The sequence below is a fragment of the Neopsephotus bourkii genome, unplaced genomic scaffold, assembly GCF_033783945.1.
Source record: "Neopsephotus bourkii isolate Nb327-2 ecotype Australia unplaced genomic scaffold, CSIRO-AGI_Nbou_v1 NB_245, whole genome shotgun sequence".
NCBI lineage: Eukaryota > Metazoa > Chordata > Aves > Psittaciformes > Psittacidae > Neopsephotus > Neopsephotus bourkii.
In genome coordinates, this window is record NW_026900755.1 from 831004 (window position 1) to 851499 (window position 20496).

Consider the following 20496-nt stretch of genomic DNA (forward strand, 5'->3'; position numbering starts at 1 on the left):
TGTTTGCCTGATGAGTTTAAATTAATGGCTGTTCGTCTGGTGTCATGAAATGCCAGGTGCCCAGTGCCTCTGGCAACAATGCCAGGCTAAAAGCAGCAGCCTGCAGCACATATCTGGAGCAGGTCAGTAGTAGGTTTGGAAATTGGAGTCAAAAGGATAAGTTATTCCACTGAAAGAGGGGCTTTCAGTAGCTATGTCGCTTAGAATGGGACTACTAGATGTGCCCCGTATGTCCTGTGCCTTGGGATCCAGGATCAATGGCTCCTTGGGCATTCTGGAAAACCCCACTGTTGCTGATCTTCAATGAAGATGAAGAACAAGAACATGCCTAGAGTCTGCATATGTCCCAACAAACTATGGATACATTTGTCCCAACAAACTCCTTTGTCAGCCTTTATATTAGATCTTTATGAGTGGAGAAGGCAAACTCTGGAGGAGGCAAACACAAGGAACCCTCTGTAATAGCTGATGACTACTTTTCCTACCTATATATTTCCCTGATTTCTCTTTACTGGTATTAAAGCTCCAACAATGGCCAAAACATGACAATGGCACCAAGCAGTTTGCAGTATTCATCTTGGCTGTAAGTTGATTTATCCTGCAGGTATCACCCAAGTCCATCAGGCACTCAGTAAACAAGGTAAAAACTTCATCTAGGTTCTCAGCCAGTGATGTCTAAGAGTCTTTGCAGCAATGGATAATTACTTGTATTAATTGCAGACTCCTCTAAGGTCCATTATGCCACAGCATAAAAATGACTGGACATATAAATTGCAGGACTTTTTTTTTTTTTTTTTTTATTTGTTCAAAATACTTACCATTTGTAGGCACAGGAAGGACGCAGAGAAAGTCAATCTGGATGTGTGGTTTGCAGTCAAGATGATGCAGTGCCAAAAGCAACAGCCTCACAATTGAGAGATCCAGGTGCAGTTTCTCACTCTGACACAGGCAGCTCATGTGATCTTGAGCATGTCATGAAACCTGTCTGTCTGTCCCCATCTGTAAAATAAGGATAATAGTAGTTAGCTCATTTTAAAGCCTGAAAGATGTCAAAACAGGAAGAAAAAGGGAGTCTGTCTACACTGACTTTTCATCCATCAGTGTCTTCTGAGAGTTACAGAAAGCACTGTGACCAGACAGAATCCATTTCCCTGTCTATGATGCACTCATTGACTGATCTTTGCTTGGTGGGCAACTTTTCACTGTGACTGTGCTCTGTGCCCAGTGATGACATTCTCTCACGATGTCTTCTCTTCTCTGGAAAGGTGGATGACAACCAGATGCTCTAAATTTACAGCCGGATTCAGTCAGTTTACTCCATTTAACTCCCTCAAGTTCTTTACAGAGCTTGACTAGACATTCTCCAATTTTGCAACGAATTTGAAGCACCTCGTTTGTTGACAATAAATCCCAATGTTTCACATGCTCCTTTACATCTCCTGTGATACACACTATAATTGCTCTTTACAAAAAGGACAAAAGCCCTATTGCTGAACTTTTGTGAGGTGTTGCTTTTGTGGGCATGGTAGAGTTCATTTTCCTCTGCTTCCCTTTGTCTCAGCAGCACAAGCAGCAGCTACTCCTCTGAAGAAACACATTAGCGTCATACAAATTTTCAGTCATGTGGTGCCTACTAACTTTAATGGAAGTCCCATAGCTGCCATCCCACACAGTGCTTTGAAGATTTGGGCTCTGTGTTTTATCCCAGATAGACAGTCTATAAAAGTCGCACAAACAATTCAGGCACAGCCTCTGACTTCGCCAGCTTTCACCACTGAAATTTTATCCTACAGCAGAACCAGCCCCAGGCTTACATTTGGGCAGGAATGGAAGTGATGCCACTTCTCTTTGCGAGCCCTCTTAGCCAGCACACCCTAGAATATATACAACACAAGCAAAACAAGGCAGGGGTCCTCTGCACGGCCCTCTGGTGTTGCACTCTCCAGGCGTAACATTTGGCCAACATCAAAGAGGGGCAGGAAGAATAAGAAACCCCCACATCAGCTTGGAGGGAGTTTTGGGGGTTTCTGTGGGGTAGGGCACATTCTGTCCAGGCATACACCCTTGGCCTGCATTTGTTCAGAGTGCCATGGAATTATACAGTGCTTTCTGAGAGCTTTAGTGACTGTGATATAAAAAACTAAAAAACAAAGAAACATCAAGGGCAGGGTGAAGGGAAGGCTGCAGGAGTCTGCTGAGAGCCTGAGAGGACAGCTCTGCACAGGAGAACTTCCTCTTCACAGGCTGGGGCCAGCTGTGTGTAACCTCTGCCTGGCACATGCACAGCCACCTTGGGTCTGTGCAGATCCCCTTTCTCCTATCTCTGTCTCACCCAGCTGTAAACTCTGTGCTCTGCAGATACAGCAGCCTCTGCTGCTGGTCCTACTTTACTCACACAGCAGGGAGAGACAGACAATCCTACAAGCAGGGAATAGGACCACAGTGTGTGACTACAGTGAGGAACTCAGTATCCTGATGGGTTGCTGAGGTCCCAGACTCATAGGCACATGGATCCAGAGCAGGTATCAAACAGCAGGATCATGTTACCACAGCTTGCTGCATCCTTCTTCCTCAGCATCATGCACCCATCAGCCACCAAGAGCAGCTGCCTGGTGGGGCAGGCCCACTCCATGAAACCCAAATGTGTAGGAGCTGTTCTGCACCTGCAGTGGTGCAATGGTGCAACAGTGTGTGTCCTTGCCTAACCCTTCTTTCCTTACCTTTATCTCAGACACCAGGCTTCTCAGTAGCTGTCTCCTTTATTGAAGAGCACACCCAGGTGTGCTGTCAGGTGAACAGGGACACCGGAACTATGTCTCACCATCACCCTGTTCCCTGGCTTTTGCACAGCTGCAGCACAGAGCGCAAGATGACCATCTGTGAGACTAACTCAGTGGCCAGTACCTCATCCCTCTCCTTCTTTGTGCCTTCTCTGTGGAGGTCCCCCCCAGCAGTGCAGAGGGAATAGAAAGAATCTGGAAAGCTCTGTGGCTCTTTGCTGTTTTCGTATCTGTTTACACATATTACTCTCTGAATGGACAGAGGTCTGTGGAACTGCTGACTCATGAACATCTTTGCCATCTGTGGCCTCTTCAAATGAGAGTTCACCCTGACCCAAGGATGATTTAGTTTTCTTGGCTGCTCATCTCAAACTGATTCTGTCTCCAGTCCCTCAGACTTCGAGGGATTTGGGCAAAAAAAAAAAAAAATATTATTGAATCTCTTGTGAAGCTGTTAACTCTGAGCAGTGAAGCATTCAAGTCTGACAGAGAAGGGAAAGATGTCGAGTTAGTGCTGGGGGAGGACTTCATACACGGCCATCTTCTTCAAACCTGCAAGTATCAGAATATTTACAAAATCACAGTTTGGAGACCACTAAAGAAAAAGCAAGAGCCTCTGACCCCTGAGCTGGATCTGGGCATGAACTGGAACCAGAGTTTCCAAATACTACACACATCCATCCCAGACAGCCTACAGCCACCTCCTGTCCCATCTCCAGAAAAGCTTAATTTCCTCCTTCCTCACCCAGCCATCATCAGCACCTGTTTTTTGTAGATGTTATCAACTTTAGCTCTACTGTCTTTCCCTCCTTTCTTTTCTCACCACACTCTAACAATCTGTTGCTGCCGATCTACTTTCCCATGAATGGTCATAGCCTCACCAAGCAGGGCAAAGCTGTGGTCAGTAAGATCTCCTGCCAGGGCATGTTATATGACACTATAGTGGCCAAGCAGCTGCCCCCACTCTCCCCCCGCAGCTACATCTTCCTACTTGTGAAACCATCCCCTCAGAACCAGAAGAACTTGCTCCATGGTAAGATGCCTGAATAGGGATAGCTGGAATTGGCCCTAAGACTTACGAGAGCTGACACCAGAATCTGAAGAGGTGCTGCTGTGCTGCACCTCCCACTAACGTCACCAGCACGGAAGGTGCTTTGCATGCCTCAGTATTAGCCCCAGTGTTATCACAGGACAAATGATAACCATCATAATAAAATTTTGCAATAACCTCAGTTTAATTAATAGTAAGAAGAAAAAAGTCTCACCAGGCCAGATGGCAAGCTCTTAGTTTCTCACATGATAAACGTCAAATTACCGTCTCCACAGAAGAACATCACAGAGGACATCGAAGAAACTCTGGAAATGTTTAGTAAAGCAGCAATAAAGATCCTGGCTGATCCACCAGGATTCATCCACATAAAGAAGATAAATGGAGAATTGGGTTTTAAGGAGTTACCGCCAATAAAGGACTTAAGAGAATAATACTGCACTCTAACTGAACTCAGGCACTGAAATCCAGAATCACAGAGATCACTGTCCCTCAGCCACCTGCACCCTGTGGTCTGTCCTTGGTTTTACACCAGTTTTCTGCTTTTGTGCCTGCCCATAACAGCATCTCCAAGGAGATGCACTTCACGCTGTCCTCCACAGGCATACAAAGACAAGGTGCCTTTTGTCTGAACACCCTAAAGCATGGGGTCTTGTAGCTCTGAGAACACCAAATGCAGTGTGAGGCTCCTTACACCATGAAGCTCTGATCACTTCACTCTAAAACAGAAGCTGCCCACCAACAGCAGGACAGGGAGAGCAAATTAGTGGAGAGTATAGTTTCCCTCTGAAGAGCTTCACTCAGAATAGCTGATGGTTGGCAGTTGGACAGTCTCGTGGGAAGTGAGAGAGGAGCATTCTCAGATTGAGGAACGCATTGAACCCAGGTCTCCCACTTCCTCAGTGAATGCTCTAAAATAAAAGATAGTGACTTAGAAGACAGACACCAGAAGGAAGGAGCCAGAAGGAAGGAGCACTAGTCTCTTAAGTCCAAGGTATTGCTGGCACTGTCCTTGGGGAGAACCATGCCATCAGAGCCCTTAAAGGACTCAAGCACAAAGTCCTGAGGGCAGTTTCTGAGCTCTAAAGGGATAACATGGATGTGAGAGAGGAAGATGATTTCAGAAACACCTGTATTTTCACTCTGCCCTTTAGACATCAAACATGCTCTCTGGCAGAGAGATGTCTCAAATGTCGGGCTTAGGTCTGAATGTAGCCCTCATGAATAGGGAGAATGAGGGGAAAGAAAGAGCAGTGCCACTGTACAGGATTGCTGCTCTGGTCCCTAGGAACACACACACACATCTGGGCTGCAATCCCCCCAGCCTGTCCCAGCAGCCTAGCTTACTGCCTTCTTCCTGTCCACAGGCCAGGAAAAGTCTTGGCACAACAGCATGGCTTTTGCTTCTAGGGTCTGACTCTTGAGGCTACAGACAGAGGCACCTCCTGTTGGGATAGCTGTGCCCTCTGTTGAACCTCACACACCCCAAACCACAGCCAGTCAGCTAGGGGACTGAAGTGCCTGGGGGTCTTTCACTTCATCTGTACTCTTTGGATGAAAGCATATGGTTCACTGAAGTTTTATAGGTCTTTTATAGACAAGCAAATGGACATGTTCTATGGGGATTTGTTTCAACTCTCCTGTGTTTTTATCTTCTGATGGGACAGGACACTTTGCTTTCCCCCCTTTTGTAGAAAACAGGAGAAAAGATGACTTGACACGTCATGGCCTTATGTGTTATCTTGCAATAATAGTAACAACAACAAAACAAGAAAAGTGCACAAGTTTCAAGCATTGGCTGGTAATTCCACACACAGTCTTGTTAGGCCTGTCATAAAAAAAGGCAACATGACACAATTTTTGCAAGCTGTTTCTCTTGGCAGATGGCATTTCCATTTTCAGTGTAACCCAAAAGGCTGAAGTGACTGACACCACTCTTAACTTTAGTTAAACCCTACCATAGCTGCTGCAGCCACTTCAGAGTTCTGCTTTCATGTTGGTGCTAGCACAGGGAGTTTCAGAAGAATTTTGGATTGGCTTGGATACAAGTCTAGCAGTGTGCTACAAATAGAAATAGCAGAAGAAGGTAGTAGAGTAAAAATATTTAGTGTTAGATCACGGGGAGAGAAGTAGCACAGACAGGAAGTCAATGAAAGGGATAGGCATGCTGTTGCCCTCTGCCACTTGCTACGATTCTGAATGCACATTTCCAAACTCCTGAAAAACACTCCCACTTGCATTAACCTTGCCTCCCTCCCTCACACCAACACTTGTAGCCATTTGGATAAAAAGGCAGCCACACCAGGAAGGAAAATGGCTTCTTTTAAATCTGTCCTTCAAAGCTGCCCCGTGCATTGCGTAATAGTTCACATGGTCACCACATCATAAAGTTTCATCTCACAACAGGTACAGTGTGACTGAACCCTGCACTTGAACCTTTCTGACCTTTGGGCACATGTGTTTGTAGGCTAGGCTCAAATCATTCATATGGTGGCCCATACCTGAAAATCTGGGTGCCTGCAGCCAGGCTTTGGTGATGCACCTAATGGCCCAGCTTGTTTTCCAAGGTACGGACCATGTCCAGTTCCTAGTCCTGTGGGATTTGTCAGTCACATTAAGGAATATGAATATGAATTTAGGATCCTAACTTTAGGCACTTGGGGTGGAAAACTTTAGCCAATAAGACTGCACAATCCTATTACCATGACAGCTCGGGAATGTGAGAACTCAGCAGTTTGGAATAAGGCGCCACATTAAAAATAGATTAAACTGAAAACAGCCCTTATGGCCTACGGCACCTAGGACAAGTGTCTGCCAGATGAAATGCCTCGTAGGTAACTGTTTGCTAGTGAATCAGGTGCTGGCTGAAGGTGCCCACAGTTGCCTCCAGACACAGACAGATTTTTTTTTTCCAGAGACACTATTATTTTTTTTTTTAGCACTGTATGAAACTCAGCAGCTCCAGCCCTAGGGGGATCCATGCAAACCTCCTGCTTACTCTGGTTCCCATGGCACTCATATCCACTAGTTTCACTTTGAATTTCAGCCTCACAGATCTCCAAACTCAGCCTAGAGTGATAAACCATGCCAAGCCCAAGCTCTAGCTATGGAGCAGGACGGATCCCATTTCTTTTAACACTACGGTGTAAAACAATGGAGGAACCAAGTTGCCCTACTGTGACACAGGAAAATACGATCTGCATCCAGTGCAAGGTGTTGGGAGGACTTACTTCCTGGTCCATTTGCAGCCTGAGGGCAAAACAAAGGCTGAGCTTGTTTCCCTAGCTGGCGTCTTCCTGCTAGCCAGGGAAAAAAAGTCACTTGTCCCTTTGGTTCTCTTAGATCTGCCCAGCAATGACCACAGAGATTTGCTGACCTGCTGGTGGGCACTTCTGTCAGTTGATGGGGTTGCATTTCAGTGGCTCTGCATTTTCTTCTCTGACAGTTCCCAGAGGACAGCAATGCTTTTATGCTTATCATATGCTGTCATTTTGTATTATATCTTTTCTTTGGAAGTAACTTCATAAATGACCAAAACAAAACATAATCCTAAACCCCAAAATCCAAACACCAAAGAAAGCTGAGGGGTGCTGCAGACATCACAAATGAATTACTGCTCCTTCAGCTGCTGACATGGAGTCAAAAGAAGCCATACCCCCCCTGCTTTGTAAGAGTGATCTGCCATAGAGTGGTGGTTACCGGTCACTAACATTACTTCCCTGGATTTCTGCTCTTTTTCTTCTCCAGACCCATGATGTGGTGAGGCCCTTGATAGAGGCTTTTGCTGCTGTATCAGCATTTGTGGCATTAGAAAAACTTGTGACAATAGAGCAAAACTTTGGATTCCACAACTGGATTGCTTAAAGACATAAATGACCAAGAACAACCCCAGTGCATAACTGTCCTATTCCTCCTCAATCAGTCCTCCCATGCCTGATTCATGCAGCAGTCACAGAGTGACAGCAAGTGTTAGTCTTGCATAAAGAACTGACAAATGATTTGCTCAATGCAGACTGGATGCATTCACACGTAATGGCTCAATGTGCTGGAATAATATTACAAGCACATTCTGTCCGATTTCATCTTCAGCTGAGTATAGTAACTCATTGAATATTGCAATACACTTGTCAGATTCAGAAACCTTTTTATTTTATTAGGTTTAATCCCCTGAACTCTGTTTTCCCCACAGGATTGTTTGGGAATGCCTTACACTAACAGAATCAAGAAAAAAAGTAGTATATACCAGGTATGTGAATGACTAATTCTGCCCTGTGATAAAAACAATGCCAAGGCTTTGGGGGGTTTCAGAATAATTCCACTTCTGTTAATACACGTTGTCTGAAGACATCATTGACTAGATTCTGGTGGAATAACCAAAATCAGGTGAATTATAGCTAGGGATATACCTCTCCCAAGCCCTGGGTTTTTCAAAGACATCTGCTCCCCACACACAGTCAATATATTTTGAGATGCAGAAGGCACCTTTTTTCATACATGGCTTTTAACATTTACACTGGGTTTATGATCCTGCAGTACCTCTGTGGCACAAGGCCACGGGTGCAAACGTGGGTGGAAAAGCTGTCAGCATAGCGGAAAAAATATTCTGCTGAAACTCAAAACTTGCAGAAACAGCTGAGTCACTCTTTTGCAGTTAAGGTAGTCTGGGCTTGTTACCCTCTTCTGTGCCTCTGGATGGTGCCTGGCACACACCCCCATTCTCTGACTGCCAGTGACTCCAGCACACCTCTAAGTAAGAAATGCCTGGGAAGTATCCAGCTGACTTTCCTCACACAGATGCATTCTGTCATCCATGCACAGGAGCTGAATGGATGCTGACTGTCCTGAACACCCAAAGCCCCTGGGTACATGCAGCAATGCAGGTAGATTTGCAGTGGCCAGTTCAAGCACATCAGCTCTACTCTGGTGTGCAAAACACACGCATCAATACTGCCAACTTGGAATCATAGAATCATAGAATAGTTAAGAGTTGGAAAGGACCTTAAGATCAGCTAGTTCCAACCCAGGGACACATCACACTAGACCATGTCACCGAAGGCTCTCTCCCACCAGGCCTTGAACATTGCCAGGGATGGAAAATTTACCACATCTTTGGACAACCTGTTCTAATTTGATCACAGCTCTCAAGGCAAACCTCCTGAGGATTAATGTTTTTTTTAGAATTTCATTATGTTAATGCTTTTTAATAAAACATCTCAGCTCAAGTGCACTAAGGAGACAAAAAACTGAAAGAAATCTTGTAGTTTATTGTTTTATTTTTTCCTTTTTGTCATCATCCTCTCCCCCCCCCCCGCCCTTTTTTTTTCTTCTTTTCTTTTTAAGTCTCCTGATTCTCCAGTCAGCATTACTGTCCTGGCTGGGAAGAGGGAGCTGCCTAGGAGCCATTTATTAGCACATAAAATTACTGAAATTGCAAAGGTCCAGAAGTCATAACTACCAACAGATTATAGACTCTACTGGTGCAGTAACACATGAAATCTGTAAAGCTCATTTTAAAAGGAACTCTTAGTACAGCCTATACATTTTGATCCCCAGAAAATATAATCTGGCTTGAAAATCTTTTGATCCTGTGACCTGCATTTTAACCAGAATGCAAGATTTTCCTGAAAACTTGTATTTGTGTTTCCAAGTCAAAAAAGTCTATACATAAACAGCCACTTAATTTGCATGTACAACAATGTGCCAGATTTTCAGCATGTAAGAATAATTTTCATAAGAACTGCTGCAACAATATATATAAATTAGCTGTACCATACACACACAACAAAGCAAATTCTGTCACTGGGGTTCGCCTGCTTGTGAGGCAAGTTTGCCACTGTAAAATGGCAATATCAGAAGGTAACTTTTGCATTTTAAGCCCCTTAACAACAAGCACACTCTGACAAATCTTCCATAAAATCTTATTTCCCAGTTTTAGATTATGTGCTAATGTGACAGTCGCTTGCTTGCACCCCTGTATTTCCTCCTCCAGTGGGAAGATATATTCCATAATTTACATCATAAAGCATGCCCAAGATGTACACATCCCCCAAGCTTGACTTGTTCCCTTACCCTACTCTCCCATCACACTGGAATTATGGGTGGGACACTTGTGATGGAAGAAATGCAGGGAAGAATTCCCCTATGTTTCAGAATTTTCCTGAAAATTTTCTTGTTCTCGTATTTCACAAACCCCAGCAGTGCTCCAGCAAGAGCACTTTGCTTTTCATGGGAAATTACTCTGACTGGGGCAAAATACACTTTTCTAAATAAACAGTTTGTGTTATATAGCATGAAGGCTAAAAGAAAAAAAAAAAACAAAGTAGCCTCAGCTACTTTCACTTTACCCAGTTCCTTTACTCAGGCCTATATCCTGCCTGCCATTGCCAAGCGCACACACTTACCCAAGCTTTGGCTGGATACCATCTCAAGTGCTTGGCCCTCTAAGAGCAGAAGTCAGACAATTTGTTCTCTTTTGGGCACTCTTTTCCTGGATTCCTCTCCTTGAATATTTGCTCTCAATCCAGTTAAATTTGATGCAAATTTTGCTACTGACTGAATCAAACTCTGAATATCCTCACTTCTACATCCTAACTGCAGCCTTTTTTATTCTCCCTTCTCTAACTTTCCCTCAGTATCACAGTTCCTTCCAAATGCATTCCTCCTAGTCTCCAACAGCCTTGTTTTTGCTTCTGCTCATTGGTGGCTGCCCATAGCTGGCCTGCAATGACCTGTACTGTAGCACCATGTGGACAAAGGGAAATCTGCTTTCTTCACATGTTTTACATGCACCACAGCACTGGAAATGGCATTGCCAGACTGATGGTAGAGTCTTGCTGTGCTCATTTACTCAGCCCTGTTTCCCCAGTTAGCAGAGTGCCTGAACAGTGAACAAACAGAGCTCGGATACCAACTGAGCTTCTATCACCATTAACTGCATGATTTGCACAGGGAAGAGCAGCCACATCAGTACATGAACTTTCTCCCTACTAGCAGCATATCCAAGAAAGAACACAACTAGGTGTCCTTCCAGTCAACCAGTCCCTCTGAGTCAACCAGTAATACTCAGTGAAACCAAAGAAGAAACACCTATAACCTGTACTGGGCATGGAGCAGCCATGTTGACAGAAGTATGTAAGCCTTCAAAAAACATTGCTCAGTTATAAGCACAAAATACAGGTACCAAACTACGTACTGTTCAGCTGAGCACTAAAATGTTTTCATTACTTGAAATCTCCTCTACTGAAAGGGGAAGCACAAATTTCACTTGATCGAATGAATACATTAGAACTCTCCCTCTCTCTGCCAGATGCTCATAAACTCTTGTAGGGATAATCCAGGTCACTGTAACACTGAGGAATATATCCAGCTACTGAAAAACAAGCACCAGTCAAGTTGAGAAACATCTGTCACTGTTTAAAATCCTAAGGAAACCTTCCATGTACAGATTAGCAAATTAAAGTTACAGTTATATTACTGATAGTTAAAAAATCAGATTTCCTACACTACTTGGTAATCAAATTACTAAGTAAATTACATGAACTAAATGAAAAATGTGAATTACATTCTTCACGTATTACCTAATGACATATATAGTGTTATGGGTCTTATGAAATTTCCACTTGGAATTTGCCTTAGCAAAGGCTGCCCTTTAAATTGGTTTTATCAACTCAGAATTCTTTATGTGATATTTGCAAATGTTATTGCTCACAATGCAAACATAAAGTGGCATACCTAGAGCTTTATTTATTTACATTACCAACATGTTCACTTGATGCTTTCATGTGGTAATCATATACTGACTTTTTCAAATAAATGTTGCCAATAGAGTTATTATATACATTCTTCACTTAGCAAGCCAAATAATAAAGTGCTATTCTTAAAACTACAGTCTAGGGAATTGAATCCTAGTTTTATTGCAGTCAATAGCAACCCCCCTAGCCTCCAGAAACAACTGGAATAAGCTAATTCTGCAACCAATAATGAGATAGGTCAAGAAATTTTTGGTATGAAAACTCTGGCAATCCCATTCTTTTGGTATTTAGCATGAGTTCCAGTAAACACAGGAGGGTTGCTGACTGGAATGAAGCAAGCAGCACTGGCACATAGCCTTCCAAATTTTATATTATTTTATGAGAACTCTAAATGCTAATTTGCACAATTATGAATCAACAACAGACACTCGTTTCAGCCTGACTCTGTCATCAGGGTTTTAACTGAACTGGCATGTCAATAAGAAGGTGAAAATAACTTAAAAAGTTAGTTAATATACATTCCCAATCCACCAAACTGAACTTGGTTCCACCAAAGCAAATGAAATCCCGATTTATAAATGTATAAATGACAACACAATGAAAGTAAAGTGTATATGTTACAGAGATGACTATAAGCTTGTGTATAATAACTAGAATATGTGATACTTACTGACCAACAGCAGATCTGGCATTCAGCCCTGATCTCACAGTTGCTGGTTTGGGTGTACTTAATGGTATTTGTTCACAGCACCTCCTCTCCCAGAGGGACTTCAATTTAAATCACATGGTGGATCCAATACATATCAGCAGCCTCAGATTTATTTGGTTCTTGAGACAAGTCTACAGCCAGATGCATTGGAAGATGTGGAGAATACCCAGAATGGGAAAACTGAGGTACAAAAGTTCCCTAGGATTCAAGAAAGTTCTGAAACCTTTTGAAGGTTACTCATCCATGACTTTGCTGACTCCAATGGGATCTTGCCATACAAAGTTGTGCAAATGCCTGCAGTGGGGTTAATTCCTAAATGTAGCTCTTTATTTTAAATGTAAAAAATTACAAATCATAAAACCCTGCTCAGAAAAGGTGCTGTGCTAATCCCTCTCTACGGTCACATGCTACTGACTCTCAGTGAAGCTGCACTCAGAAGAGCGCCCATTGCTGCCTGCTACCAAGCATCCTCACATTTCAAAGGAAAAGTTCTCAATCTAACAAAGGAAGGACTAATGCCTAAAACTAGGGGAGGTCTTGATTCTGTCAACTAGGAACTGTTGCTGAAATACAAGCTGCCCTGAGCTGCACAGTAAATACAGCCAGTGCAGGCCAGAGCCAGCTTCCTCTGCATGGGCCCAATCCTGTTCCCACTAAAGTCAGTGGCAGAACTCCAAGCTGTTTAATGGGAACTGCAGCAAGCTTTCTATCTACCTAATATAAATGAAGATACGCATCTCCTCTTTGACATATTTTGGGCTCAAAGCCATTGGCTGACACTTGTTTGGTTCTCTGCATGTATGTGACTCATGGGATAATATAATGCCTGATTCCCATTCTGCCAGACCTGTCTTTCTCCATGGTTAACTATTAATTTCAGAGGCAAGATGCAATACTGCAGTAAAATAGGATGCTGTTAAACTAGGAAAATTGCACTTTAATATTCAGAGTAAATGAATTGGATCCCCTTTTGTGAGGATTCCCTTCCAGTTAAAGAGCTATATCCACAAACTCCTTAAGACACCAGCTCATTGCTCTTCCATAGAGATGGAGTTTGTGGAAGTCTCTAGCAAAGTACTTGGCAGGCAAGGTAATGTAAACATGCTGGCTTTACCCTGCCAGAACGGCTTGAGGAGAAACATGATAATGCAAATGACATAAAACAGTCTGTGTTCCAAACAGTTGATTGTTTCAGACTACCTACACAGAACTGGGTAACTGGATATACAGGTGTTCAATAAAGAATAAGCATACACTGATTTTCCGGCAAAGCTGTATTCAGGATAAGGGCAAACTTTCCCTATTTGAGTGCATAGCCTAAGTTTGAGATGCTAAGTAGTACCATTAAAACAAACAAACAAAGCCAAACTAAACAAAAAACCAAAACACTAATAATATAATATGGGCTGAAAGGAATTACCTGAGCAGACTAATTCTCCTGAAGTTTCTTGTGATATGCTTATTATTACTAAGTGCTGTCTCGGCTTTAAAATGCAGTTACCTCAGAGGTAATACAATATTTTCAGATCAGTTTCATATCACCCTTTCAATCACATATCACATTTTCAATCAGTTTCGTATCACAGTGAAACACAGATATTTCCATGCAAGGTGTGTGTTTGTATGTGATTTCACTTTTAGAAACACAGATTTCATTACAGGGAAACAAAGAGATACCCAGAATCAGAGATGTCAATGTATAAAACATTATATTTTACTTTGTCTGTTATACCAAGAGACGGCAGTGGGCCTGCCTTTACCCAGTTAGACATCTGCCATTCTTTTTACCATTGACTTGGATTTGACCCAGTTCAATCAGAAAATTCCAACCAGTAAGCACAAAGCACTGTGAAGCACCTGCTTTCTCCTAAAAAGAAAAATACCTTCCACTGGTCCCTTTCAGTGTGGAAATTCATGTGAAGCACTCCGAGACCTGTGCTGATCCTCCAAACCCCTGCAGCAGGTGGATGAGACACAAAATCTCCTTAGAGGCAAACAGCCTGTTGCAGTGGAAAAAGAAAATTAAATCACAGAGAAATCTTGACATTCCTCCACCACCCCCAACCTGCTGCAGGACTGCTACGGTTGTGAGCAATCCCTCAACTCTGTACACAGTGCTGGCAGAGAACTACTCCCTTCCACCCCAACATGTGATTACTCGCTTGGCCTCTCAGTCACTGCCCACCTGCATGTCTCACCCCTCTGTGTCCCCAGCCTCATGTCTGGGGCTGGTGAGGGGTGGAGAAGGAAAGACTGCAGAGGCACACTTGTGTGGCAGGGCGGGCAGTGGCTGGCAGCATCGCAGGACTGCTGTGTGTAAAAGGAACAGGCTTGGTGGGAAACTCAAAAAGCCACCCCGCAGTCCTGCAGACAAATGCTGCTGAGTGTACACACACCCACAGCACCCCGCCCAGCACTGGAGCTGCTCTGGCCTTTGCCTAAGCCAGAACAGCCTTGGTGCAGGCTGTGTGCGGGTGGAGAGACGAGTGGCAATGCCACATGCAAGGCCAGCCCCTGCCCACAGTGCTGCCGCACTTACCTGCTGCATCCATGGCATGCTGAAGCAGTGCAGACTGCTTGCCATACACTTCTGCAGCAGCATGGACTGGCAGCTGTTTTCACATGAACATGCTGGACAAGATGATTGATTCCCAGAGGTCCCTTCCAGATCAATCTGTCCTGCAGTATTTGGAGTAGACAGTGCATAAAAATCCTTTCCATTTAATGCATGCCTGAAACAGGCATAGCATGGGGTAACACATGAGACTGGAGTGCTGCAGTACTGCTCACACTCACCCTGGTGTTAAAGCAAACATCCCTGAACATGCTGCAGTGAGAACTGGGCAACGGGACTTGTTGAAGGCTCAGCCATGTGCTGGGGTGAGCATTTAGATTGAGAGGAAGAGACAGTGCAAAGCTGCAGCTGTGGAAGGGTGGGAGGGGGGTGCCAAATCAAAACGCAGGCTGCAAAGAGCACAGAGCCTGCAAAGAGCACTGTGCTGTCAGAACTGTTCTGTCTAGGTCTTGGCTGTGGGCCTTGATGAAGGCTCATCCTACAGTTAGGATTAGGATTAGGGAATGCTGTTCATTTTGGCACTGTGTTTAAGGCAAGTGTTTCTAAACACTTTTCTGCTATCAATAATTTACCCTTTGTAGTATTCTGGGGCTTGCTGTGTTTATACAACTATTGAAACACCTTTGTGGCAGATAGGTGAGCCTAATTCTGAATCACAAAATGGTTGATTCTTCTGCCACCAAAGACCTGTTTAATCCACGGTTCATTTAAATTAATGGAAAAATCTGCTTTGTCCAAGGCCATAAAAGATTTGCTGAAACCACACACACACGGTGAGTCATAGTTCAGAACATAACTCAAAACGACCAGGGCTGTATTCCCATGCTCTAACCACTAGATTACAGTCCCTCCCACATATACCCTGCAATAATCTTTGCTCAAATGATAACAGCATTTCCCCACTTTACACGTTGGACAGCATTACTCAGTAAGGCACATCATACCTGAAGGGAGTAGAGCTCTGCAGGGCCAGGGGAGGAAGGAAGCACAAGTAAAAGTCATTATTTTTGCCCAATACCACTGGAACTTAACTATTCCTATGGAAAACTGCCAGAAATTTACACCTAAATGAAAAATAAAGATTTTCATCCGGTCCTGCACGTATGTTTTAACACCCGGACCAGCGAGTGCTCGCAGACCATCACGGTGGACTGCGGAGGGCAGCCTCACCTTTCCTGCACTCGGCACACCGGCATGAACCCTGCGTCCAGAGGAGGCAGTGCCCCTCGGCACCCTCAGAGCTTCCCCATCGATGTAGTGCCGGTGCGGCCGCCAGCGCGGCGCACGCCCGGCTGCACCCGAGGCGCTTCAGGAGTCCCTGTGAGGACACTGCCTCATGGCCGGGCATCACCGGGCGGGCGCCGGTGAGGCCAGGGCTGCCCCTTCGGGGTGCTCCACACGCCATGGCGGCGGCGGGGCTGAGCTCAGCTCTCCCGGGAACAGTGAGAACACAGCCGCGGCTGGAGCTGAGGGGGTCCGAGCGGCTTCTCTTCACACACCTGTGGCGCAGCTGCCGCCCAGGCGCCCACCCGCCACACAGGTAGTGCCCAGGCCCGCAGCCCGCAGAGCGGAGGCCGAGAGGTGACCGTCACCTCAGGGACCCTTGCCCGCCGTCGGGCCTGCGCAGGACGGGGCCGGCACCTGTAGAGCCCCCGGGCCCCTTAGGGCACCGGGCGTTGTCTCAGGGCCCGACTCGGCCGCGGCGAAGCCTCCCAGGGGTGGGGACGGCCCGGGCCGCGTCTCTCCAGGAAGGGCCGGGCAGCGGCAGCGCTGCCGGGAGAGTGGAGCGGGGTCTCCCCGAGACGTGCCCCGACAGCACTGCCGAGAGCCCCGCGGCCAGGACCCGGGCCGCCGGGATCGTGTCACCGGGGAGGCGCCCCCGGCCCAGGGAGGGGCGGTGTGAGGACGAGCGGAGGTGGCTCTGTACGGCTGTGCATCTGGCACCGCAAGCACCAGGGAAGCTGCCGTTTCCTTAAAGACAACAGTGTGTTTATTGCTTGGGGAGGGTGTGGGGTGGTGGGAAGAGAGGGAGGTGCGCTCCAAAAAAGGCACTGCTGCTGGGCAGGGAGAAGGGGGTCTGGAGGAAGAGGAGGGCATCACACTCCTGCTGCAGAGGAAGAACTGGAAACACACCGAGAGGCAGGTGGTTATGGTAGAATATATGCTGTTTATTTATGAACATAACCAGGACTTCTGACACACTTTATATGCAGCTTCCCCCCCCCCAAATTAAAAAAAAAAAAACAAAAAAAAAACAAAACACCAATGTGTGTGCATATACATACATGTATACATACCCATACACACACCACACACAACCCCCCAGCACTGCGCTTCTGCTGTCACACTTAGGAACAGCTTCACATCCCCATCGTGGTCTCTTCTCCCATCACAACTACTTCAACCAGACAAACTCCTGTGCAGCAATGACAGGAGAATCACTCAGCATTGCTGCCAGTGCTCCCTCGAAGGGGGCCTGTTGGTTTGTTTGTCTTTCTCTCACACTGGGAGAAACTCCAGAGTCCAAAGGTGCTGCAGCACCAGCGACAAGCCTCCCGGCCCCATTGTAGCCTCATGGCCTGCATCCCCCTAGGCACCCTGCCTTGGGGCCAGGAGGCAGCCGCCAGCCCAGGAAGGCGACACACACTCACACTCACCCTCCCACACAAATAATAAAATAACATTGCAGCACAAGGGCATAGTCTCTGTCACCAGATAAGAAAGTCGTGTGATGGCAAAGATCTAAGTAATGCAATAAAAATAAAGTGTAGCTAGTATACACGGAAAGGCTTTCACATTACATGAGGCACAGCTTGGACAGACAGAGACTCAGAAAGGAGCTAAATGTCATGGAATAAAGCAAAATACACTTAAAAGTCCTTAGTAAATACCCGCATCGATAGGTATTTATTCATTTGTGCTTCGCCACGTCGTGACATACAGTACAAGACACTCCTGCTCTTCCTTTTGATGGCGGGAGCCCAGCACATTCCCTGCAGGCTGCTGCTGCATCAGTCCCAGGCCATCCATCGGTCCTGCAGTGGTGGTGGCCCCTGTCCTACTCCCAGCCAAGGCAGGGGACAGGGGTCAGTTGAGGCAGCCCAGCCAGGCTGGGGCAGTCCTGACAGCCCTCCTGCAGCTGCCCCACACCTCAGTGCTCCAAACGGGCATCCAGCGCTGAAGGTCTCTCAGCCCTCTTCTTGCTGGCCTCCCCGCAGCCACCCTTGCCTGCTGCACTGCAAGCTAGCTCAGGGCACCCCACAAGCATCCCCAGGTGCCCTGTTCCTCAAGCCTGCATGTCCCTCACCCTTTTCCCTTGCACGCCGCCAGGCCAGGGGGGGAACAGAAAGCCCCAAAGCTCCTGCAGCTAGCTTTTAAGGCACATCTGGATTCCTATGCGTGCTTTATTACTACTATTATGATTTACCCTGTGTAGACACGTGGGCTTTTTAATTCTTTCCTTCCCCTCCTCATTCTCCTTAGAAAACCCACCATGTTTTCAGCTTATTCATGTGTCATCCTTAAGGCACAAACCTTTTAATACTACAGCTGCCTGGCTTCTCGTATTAGTTGTTAATTGTTAAAAAAAACCCAAACCCCAAACAAAACAAACCCCAAACAAAACAAAACCAGCCCTCTCCTCCCCACCTCCCCACCCTCCCCCCCCCCGAAATAATCTGAGATCGCTGCGCTCTGCTATGTATAGTATCTATAGGTGACTGAGGGCAGCGAGGGCCCGGCGCTAGGCGCAGCTGCCCATGGCCTTCACCAGCGAGCTCTCGGGCAGCTGCCTGAAGATGCCCCGCAGAGTCTCCAGCTCCCGGGTGAGCTGCTCCACCCGCTTGCGCAGCCGCTCGTTGTCGGTGGTGAGCTCCAGCACCTTCTGCTGCGTCTCCACGTTGCGCTGCTTGGCCTTGTCGCGGCTCTTGCGCACCGCGATGTTGTTGCGCTCCCGGCGCACCCGGTACTCGTTGCTGTTCTTGTCCACTGTCTTTTTCGATTTGCTCCGGTGGTCCGCGGGCATCATCTTGAGGGCGCCGGCGGCGGGCAGGCCGCCGGGGGGGTGCGGGTGGTGCGGATGGTGCGGGCTCGGCACGGGCGTGGGGGGCGGTGTGGGGTGCCCGGGCTGGAGGTGCATGGTGGTCTGAGCGCAGTGAGCTATCTGGTACTGCAGGTGGGACGGGTGCTGCTGCGGAGCGTGGTGGGGGTACAGGGCCGACAGGGCCGCCGACTTGACCTCCTCCTCCTCGCGGGGCTCCTGCTTAATCACCAGCGGCCGCAAGCCGGGCGCGGCGATGCGCTCGTACAGGGGGTCGAGCTTGCCGTCCATGTAGCCGGCCACGCAGCCGAAGAGCGGCTGCTGGTGGTGCTGCTGCTGGTGCCCCGGCGCAGAGGCGGCGGCGCCGGCCCCATGCATGCTGTGGAAGTCGAAATCCCCGGCCAGGATGGCCTTGGCTTTCTCCTGCTGCTTGCTGTGCTGGAAGAGGTCGGCCAGGAACTCGTCGTTGAAGGCGGCGGGGTCGATGTAGGCGCTGATGTCGATGGAGTTCTCGTTCTCGCAGATGTCTCCGAGCTCCGCTCCACCCGCAGCAGGTGCCGCCGCCGAGGGAGCCTCTCTGTAGCTGTAGGCGCTGCCGGGCAGGGGAGTCTGGAGCTGGTGGTGCTGGCCGCTGCTCATCGGGGGCCGGGAATCGACCTCGTAGAAGTTGGCTTGCTCCATGAAGCACCTACAGTCTGCTGGGCATGGTGAAGGGCTCCTGCAATCCAGGTTTCGGACGGGGCGGCGGCGGCAACGGCGGCGGTTCTACCAACCCCGCGGCACCCCAGCGGCGAAAGGCACCGCGCTGCACGGTACGTTCGTGCAGCGAACGGCACCGCTCTTGCCCAGCCCGGCACTGCTCGGTACGGCGTGCCTGGAGCCCGTTTCCCGCCCCAGCCCGCCAGAGCCCTGCTTGCTTGCTCGCCCGCCTGCCCTGTTGCTAGTGGGTTGTCGCGGTCCTGCGTGCCGTATATATACACGCCCGCAGCAGGACCAGGGATCGCCCTCTAGTGTCCTGCTGGGAACCTCCTGCTGGGAACCTTTGACCACCGCGCTGCCGGGTCTTAGCGCCGCGGCCGGGCAGAGCCGCCCTCTAAGGAGAGCGGAGAGAGCCGCCCGCACCCCCGCTCCCTCCCCCCGCTCCCCGCCGCCCCGAGCTTGGCGGTCGCTGCGCGCTGGGCTCCGCCTGCCGAGGAGGCTCCGCGCTGATTAAGAGGCCCCGGGAAACGTCGCGGGGACTTTGCGCCCTCCCTGCCCGGGTCCGCTCAGCGGGGCAGAGGGGCCCAAGGCAGCGGGTACATTTCCACCGCCCGCCCCAGCGGCTCCCCCCGCGCCGCGGAGGAAGTCTCGAAGTTCACCATCACCCCGCGGTCTTGCAAATACTTGGCCAGGCTGGAATTCTCTCCCCGCCGTGCTCCCCTGCGGGACCCCAGGCACCGTTCACCGGGGGGACCCGCGGGACTCGCTCGGTGACGATCCCGGGCGGCACTAGGACTCGTCCGGGGATGGCGCCCAGCGGGCCGGGGCGGAGGCCTCGGGGGGAAGCGGGGACTCCCCAGCGCTGCTCCGCCCGGGGGGATCGTCCTCTCTGCAC

At 48.0% G+C, this 20496-nt stretch overlaps 1 protein-coding gene and 1 long non-coding RNA gene across 2 annotated transcripts in view; both read right to left on the reverse strand.

Annotated features, from left to right (window-relative positions):
* The window catches only part of LOC133208180 (uncharacterized), a 38802-nt gene extending 25309 nt beyond the window's left edge, over positions 1–13493 (reverse strand). The window contains exons 1-2 of the long non-coding RNA XR_009724278.1: positions 12250–13493; positions 819–999 (exon numbers count right to left, since the gene is read on the reverse strand). This is a non-coding gene — a long non-coding RNA (uncharacterized LOC133208180). The remainder of the gene's footprint in view (positions 1–818; positions 1000–12249) is intronic.
* Positions 13494–17010: 3517 nt separating this feature from the next.
* Positions 17011–19989, reverse strand: CEBPA (CCAAT enhancer binding protein alpha). Its single transcript, XM_061345911.1, has one exon. The coding sequence runs from the start codon at positions 19581–19583 to the stop codon at positions 18606–18608; it is 978 nt and encodes a 325-aa protein (XP_061201895.1). The 5' UTR covers positions 19584–19989; the 3' UTR covers positions 17011–18605.
* Between the last annotated feature and the right edge of the window lie 507 nt (positions 19990–20496).